Consider the following 6,750-nt stretch of genomic DNA (forward strand, 5'->3'; position numbering starts at 1 on the left):
ACACAGATAATCCTCTGCTCCCATTGGCCGAGGCGGGCAGTACTCACTTACTTTTACTCCAGTACTTTTATTTAACCTCTTACCCCCCGCTTTAACCCAGCACATGTTCACCAGCTCGGCTTTACCCAAATCTGAAGCTTCAGGACTGGAGATCACAGCCTATAGGCCACAGTAACGCCTCATTTGAAAGCTAAGAACTAACTGCTCTTTATCTTTTCGTTGTTGTCGAGTCGTTGTCACTTTTTAAACGTTTTTTTCATCTGATTTTTGTCTCTGTTTTGTGGCTGTTGAAGCTTTAGATTTGGGTAAAGCCAAAGTGGAGAAGCTGTGCTGGGTTGAGGCGGGGCTTAAGTAGTGAATCACGCAGTACTTTTACTTGTACAGTAGTTATTGTGTATCTGATATTCTTCTCTCTGACCAGTGTTTATGGATTATTGTTTTTTCCTCAAACTGAAACATAAATCCTGGTCTCCCTGACGCTCTGAGCGTCTCCCCCTTTGTCTCCTCAGATCTGCTGAACGGTGTCCCGGAGGTGTCTGTGTCTGAGGGGGTGTGGGCTCCGCGGGCAGAGGGCGAGCTCTGGGGGCCGTGGGCACAGGAGGGTGAGTGGGCGTCGCCGGGAGAGGGCGGGGTCTGGGTGCAGATGGGGGCACATTTCCGGGTCAAATGCTCCGTGGAGCCGCAGTACCCGGGAGGCTCCTTCCAGCTGCTCTCTCCCACTCTCAACCTCACCCTGCCGGCCGTCAATCACTCCGCCCACTTCCTGTTTACTGACGTGAGCCCCGCCCACAAAGGGAACTACACCTGTGTTTACCTCCTGCAGGTGTTCAACCACAGCTTCACCTCCAACAGCTCCCTCTACATCCACCCAGGAGGTAAGGGGTCCGGGGTCACGTTACACGCTATGAGCAGATATACTGTATATAAACTCCACTCTGTCCAGTCATTATGGGGGAAGAGCTCCCCCTGGTGGCCGTGTATCATTAGCCTGGCCAGTCATGTGTGAAACATAAAGATAAAGAAGTGTTTCTGTCGGGCCAGGCGAGTGTATCAGGGCCTTTACTTCTCACACTTGCCGCCCCCTGATCACGGGGTTAGGGTTAGGGTTAGTAACTGTGCATATCCAAGTCTAAAAGTGTTTTGACCTGAGACTTTACAGCCTATATGCCAGTGTGATCCCGGTTCCTCCCGGTTCCTCCCGGTTCCTCCCGGTTCCTCCCGGTTCCTCCCGCTTCAGTGACGTGTGTCCCGTGTGTTCCAGTGTCCGGACTCCAGACCTTGGTCCGAGTTCTGGTCCTCCTCCTGCTGATGCCGCTGAACTTCATCCCGTACTTCTTCTACCGCCGGGTACGAGCTCACGTCCTCACTCCTGACCCTCGTTACCGTGGTTACGCACTAAAACCGAAGCCTAACTCTCCTGTGCGCTGTGGTTTCAGGCCACCAGGGGGCGCGAGAGGAACCAGAGAGCCAGGAGACGCAGAGCCCGCCCTGAAGAAGAAGAACGCACTGACGTCGTCTTCGACCAGATGTGACGGACAAACTTCTCACAGCAGATCAATAATCATTAGACTTTTACTCTTTCAGAACAGGGTCAAAGGTCAGAGCTTTCCCCGGGTCATAAACGTGTTCTGTCACCAAGAGCAGAACGTTTATTAAAAACACCCTTTATTTAACCCTTGTTGCCCCATAAAGCAGAGTTACACTCGTGGTCACCATTTTGTTTCTCTAATATTTCACTCATAAAATAACATTTTGAAATAAATGTGGTTCTATCTTTAGTTTGACTTCATCAAAATGCACTGACAGTAAATTTACCAGTTTTTATTATGTTTTGAGTCGGTGGGACATGTTTATGTAAAAAAAAGTCAAATTTTGAGCCAAAAATGTCCCTGTAACACTGAAAATCCTGAAGTGGATGTAACTGGAAGTATTTGGTGAATTGGGCCCTGGGAGAGGCTCAAAGGTAGAGCAGGTTCTGTTTCTGAAAAATGTTTCATTTTTGAGTGAGAGCAAATAGTTACACTCGTGGTCTCTGGGGCAAAACCCCATTCATTTCAATGGACATGAGCCGATCCTGCATGTTTTCTGTCTTTGACCTTTTTACCGACTTCATTTGTGCTTCAGATATGAAACCATTATTATGTTTCCATCCCAGAGGACCTCCTCTACATGCACATTCACCAGATTTAGAATTCACATATTTTTACAATAGTTACAGGCCCTAAAGCCTGAAAACAGCAGCAGCTCTCCATTCATTTCAATGGCAGTGTCCTCCATGTCCGTGATTCCAGCTATATTTTTGACTTTGGCCTTTCATACCAACTTCATTTCAACTCCAAATCCATAAATTTTTTAAATATACACTCCACAGAGCCTCCACTACATGCACATGTACCACATTTTGAATTCAGTCATTTTTTCACAGTTTTAGGATCCAAAAACCAGTGCTATAACCCAGTTTCAAAATATAGCCAAACTGTGATTCTCACTCTGTTATTTCAGGAAAGTCTCTATATTCTCATCAAAAATCTGCTCAAAGCAGAGTTTACATCTTATTTCATGAACTTTTATCAAAATATTAAATGTTCAGTGCAGTTTGACAGTGAAAGTAAAGTACAGTAGAGCAGAATGTGTTTGGAAAAACAAAGCTGTAAAAGTTATACAAACAACTGATATTCTATAAACACCAAACAAATGCACATTTATTTATACAAAATCATCAAATAGTTACACCACGAGTGTAACTATTTGCTCTCATTCAAAAATGAAACATTTTTCAGAAACAGAACCTGCTCTACCTTTGAGCCTCTCCCAGTGCCCAATTCACCAAATACTTCCAGTTACATCCACTTCAGGATTTTCAGTGTTACAGGGACATTTTTGGCTCTAAATGTGACTTTTTTTTACATAAACATGTCCCACCGACTCAAAACATAATAAAAACTTTAATATCAGTGCATTTTTATGAAGGCAAACTAAAGATAGAACCACATTTATTTCAAAATGTTATTTTATGGCTGAGATATTAGAGAAACAAAATGACCCCAGGTGACCACGAGTGTAACTCTTTCTCATAACATTGTAATCACTTCATCAAAAAATGCAAAAAAAAAAATCCTGGTAAAAGTCATGGATGTTACGCATATCCGAAAACTCAGACCATTTGATAAAACTATGACAGAGAAACACATCGACAAAGTGGCCCTGGGGACGACACAAGGGTTAAGAGGAGGGGAGTGGGAGGGGCTAAGGGTGAGTTCACTTGGAGAATCAGGAAGCAAAACAACTGGATATTTAGTTTTAGTGGTTTTAGATCTATAGAGATAAAGACATGTTTATTATTATTATTATTATTATTATTATTATTATTATTATTATTATTATTATTATTATTATTATTATTACAAATACTGATGTTGAATTGTCGAAGGTTCTTGAGTTGTCGTCTGGACTCTGCAGTTGAAGCCTCTCGGTCGGCCACAGTAAAGTGACCCGTCCTGGTCCCGCCTCTTTATTCTCACAAACTGCAGAGTCCAGACGAAGACTGAACATCCTTCTGTACGACCGAGCGGGTCATAGAGATTTATCACTGTGTGTTTTCCTGGTTCTTTGTGAAAAGTTCAGAGTAACTTTCACGGCTGATACAGAAGGAGACGACAGAGACACACGGATAAATATTGTAAATAACTTTAGACGTTTTATTCACTTTTAGGATCGTTTGTTTTCAGCCACTGCATCAGGTCAGATCAGGGGGGCCCAAACTGTTAGTCTCCGAGGCCACAGATGAAGTATGTTCCTCCCCTACATGTTCAGATGAAGTATGTTCCTCCCCTACATGTTCAGATGAAGTATGTTCCTCTCCTACATGTTCAGATGAAGTATGTTCCTTCCCTACATGTTCAGATGAAGTATGTTCCTCCCCTACATGTTCAGATGAAGTATGTTCCTCCCCTACATGTTCAGATGAAGTATGTTCCTCCCCTACATGTTCAGATGAAGTATGTTCCTCCCCTACATGTTCAGATGAAGTATGTTCCTCCCCTACATGTTCAGATGAAGTATGTTCCTCCCCTACATGTTCAGATGAAGTATGTTCCTCCCCTACATGTGCAGATGAAGTATGTTCCTCTCCTACATGTTCAGATGAAGTATGTTCCTCCCCTACATGTTCAGATGAAGTATGTTCCTCCCCTACATGTTCAGATGAAGTATGTTCCTCCCCTACATGTTCAGATGAAGTATGTTCCTCCCCTACATGTTCAAATGAAGTATGTTCCTCCCCTACATGTTCAGATGAAGTATGTTCCTCCACTACATGTTCAGATGAAGTATGTTCCTCCCCTTAACATAGCAGCTGCAGTTACATATAAGACCTGAGGGGGCAGTAGTGAGCATCAAAAGGACCAACACTCATCCAGTCCCTTTAACTCTGGCAAAAGCCTGGTTTTAGTGGAACAGAATCAACAGCCTGTATCTACAGCAGCGACAGTGACTTGACCTCATTCACTGACCTCAAAGAAAAAGCCACATTAGATCATTATCAACATTATTTTATAAGTCATGTCTGATGTCGATGCTACGCTAACGCTCTGTGATAAACACCAAGACGCCACAAAGGAGTGAAACAGCGCCCCCAATATGACGCTGGTGGCCAAACAGTGTACTGCACCCACATTTACCATTGAGAATGAATGGGAGAGAGTTGGTCTTAAGCAGATGAGGCTCAAAAGGAGGTCACTCTCGGGACAATGGGATTGTTCTGGCCACATTTGTCCCGCGGTCCCCACTTTGGGAACCCCTGGTCTAGACTCAGATGCAGTGGTCATGATGTGAATGGAGTTTTACGGCTTTAAGAGTTTGACTTTTGTGTGTTACTGATGTTGAAGTGTTTTCTGCTGTGAAACGTTTGGTTTGTGACAGATTGAAACGTGCATTAGGGGAGAGAGAGCGGGGCTGGTCGTCACACTCGTTTAGACTCCAGTCTAATTCTCATCCACAAAACGTCCCACAAGAGTCGCACAGACGGAACAGGAAGTCTCTTCCTTTGATACGGCGAAAAACCGAAACTTTCTCTAATTATTCAGAAACTGCTTTGACAAACGCTCAGTTATGAAAATAGTTTCTACTAAATAAAGATACAAAGACATGGAGACAAAGAGCAAAGAGGTTCAACAGCCCATAAATACATGAAGAATGGAGGATGCTAACATGATGCGACACGTTAGCATCGTGCTAATGCTAACGCTAGTTAGAGTTAGCTAGTTTTTTGCTTCTGACTTAGTTTGTACGAGATAAATGAGTTTATTTTGCGTCAGAAGATGAAAACATGAGTAAAAAACTGTGTTTCCCCCTCGGTGAGGCCACGCCCCCTTCTATGACGCCATGTCGTCTGTATCTATTGACGACGCACAAAGACACGCCTCTAAACATCCATATATGGGCATGACAAGAGTCTGCACAGAGTTCATCAAGTACATGAGTACTTTATAAGTACTTTATAAGTACTTTATAAGTACTTTATAAGTTCACGAGTCATTGTGATTTCTTATTGAGAAACATAATTTTAAATAATTCCTTAAAAAAATATTCCCACAAAATAAACGTCAGTAACAAGACTTTGATGTGACATGAAAATGAATCAAAGTTGAATTATTTAAACTCTGTTAAACCAGGACTTAAAACGATCAGTTTTTGAAATTATAATTTATAGTTTTTTTGTGGCGACATCAGTATTTGAAGCCATTTTATTGACGACCAGCCCCGTCTGAACTGATCAAAAACAGCAGAAATGAGAGATTTTGTAAATAACCAAAGTTTTTTGAAACAATGTCATTTATTTCCTGATGTTAATCCTCAGTTTATACTTTTATTCTTGTATCTTTCCCTGATGATGTATTTCCTGCTGATTCTGCTTCTTTTATAATATTTGACTTTTATGAGTTGATTCATGTATTAGACAAAAAAAACAATAAAACTGAACAAAACCTCTTCATCCCAGAGTGACGTGTCGTCTCTGCTCCTCTTCATCCCAGTCGCTCAGATCAGAGCCGACCAATCAGAGCCAGGACCGTTCTGGCTCTGACGGAAGATCACATGACTCTCCTTTGAGCCAATCAGCACGAGGCTGGCTGTGTCTCCACCACACGAGACGCCATGAAGGGCCCGAGTAGAACATCTGTGAACATCTGCAGCAGCTCCTCTTCACTGGTTACAATCCCACACTCACCACACATTGACCTGCTCCTCCTGCTCTGAGGACCTGAAGCCCACACTCACCACACAGGCCCTCACTATATGTGTCTGAATATCCACCCTCGTCCCCTCACTCACCACACAGGCCCTCACTATATGTGTCTGAATGTCCACCCTCGTCCCCTCACTCACCACACATGCCCTCACTATATGTGTCTGAATGTCCACCCTCGTCCCCCACACTCACCACATAGGCCCCCCCTATATGTGTCTGAATGTCCACCCTCGTCCCACACTCACCACACAGGCCCTCACTATATGTGTGAGAATGTCCACCCTCGTCCCTCACTCACCACACAGGCACTCACTATATGTGTCTGAATGTCCACCCTCGTCCCCCACACTCACCACACAGGCCCTCACTATATGTGTCTGAATGTCCACCCTCGTCCCTCACTCACCACACAGGCCCTCACTATATGTGTCTGAATGTCCACCCTCATCACTCACTCACCACACAGGCCCTCACTATATGTGTCTGAATGTCCACCCTCGTCA

At 43.7% G+C, this 6,750-nt stretch overlaps 1 protein-coding gene across 1 annotated transcript; it reads left to right on the top strand.

The window, feature by feature from the left end:
- The first annotated feature begins 595 nt into the window (after positions 1-595).
- Positions 596-1,546, top strand: LOC306969494 (uncharacterized protein). The gene is made up of 3 exons (XM_079565123.1): positions 596-875; positions 1,262-1,347; positions 1,437-1,546. Exons 1-3 carry the CDS (start codon positions 644-646, stop codon positions 1,530-1,532), a joined length of 414 nt encoding a protein of 137 aa, XP_079421249.1. The 5' UTR covers positions 596-643; the 3' UTR covers positions 1,533-1,546.
- Positions 1,547-6,750: the final 5,204 nt, after the last annotated feature.

The sequence above is a fragment of the Gobius niger genome, assembly GCF_951799975.1.
Source record: "Gobius niger genome assembly, chromosome: 10".
Taxonomy (NCBI): domain Eukaryota; kingdom Metazoa; phylum Chordata; class Actinopteri; order Gobiiformes; family Gobiidae; genus Gobius; species Gobius niger.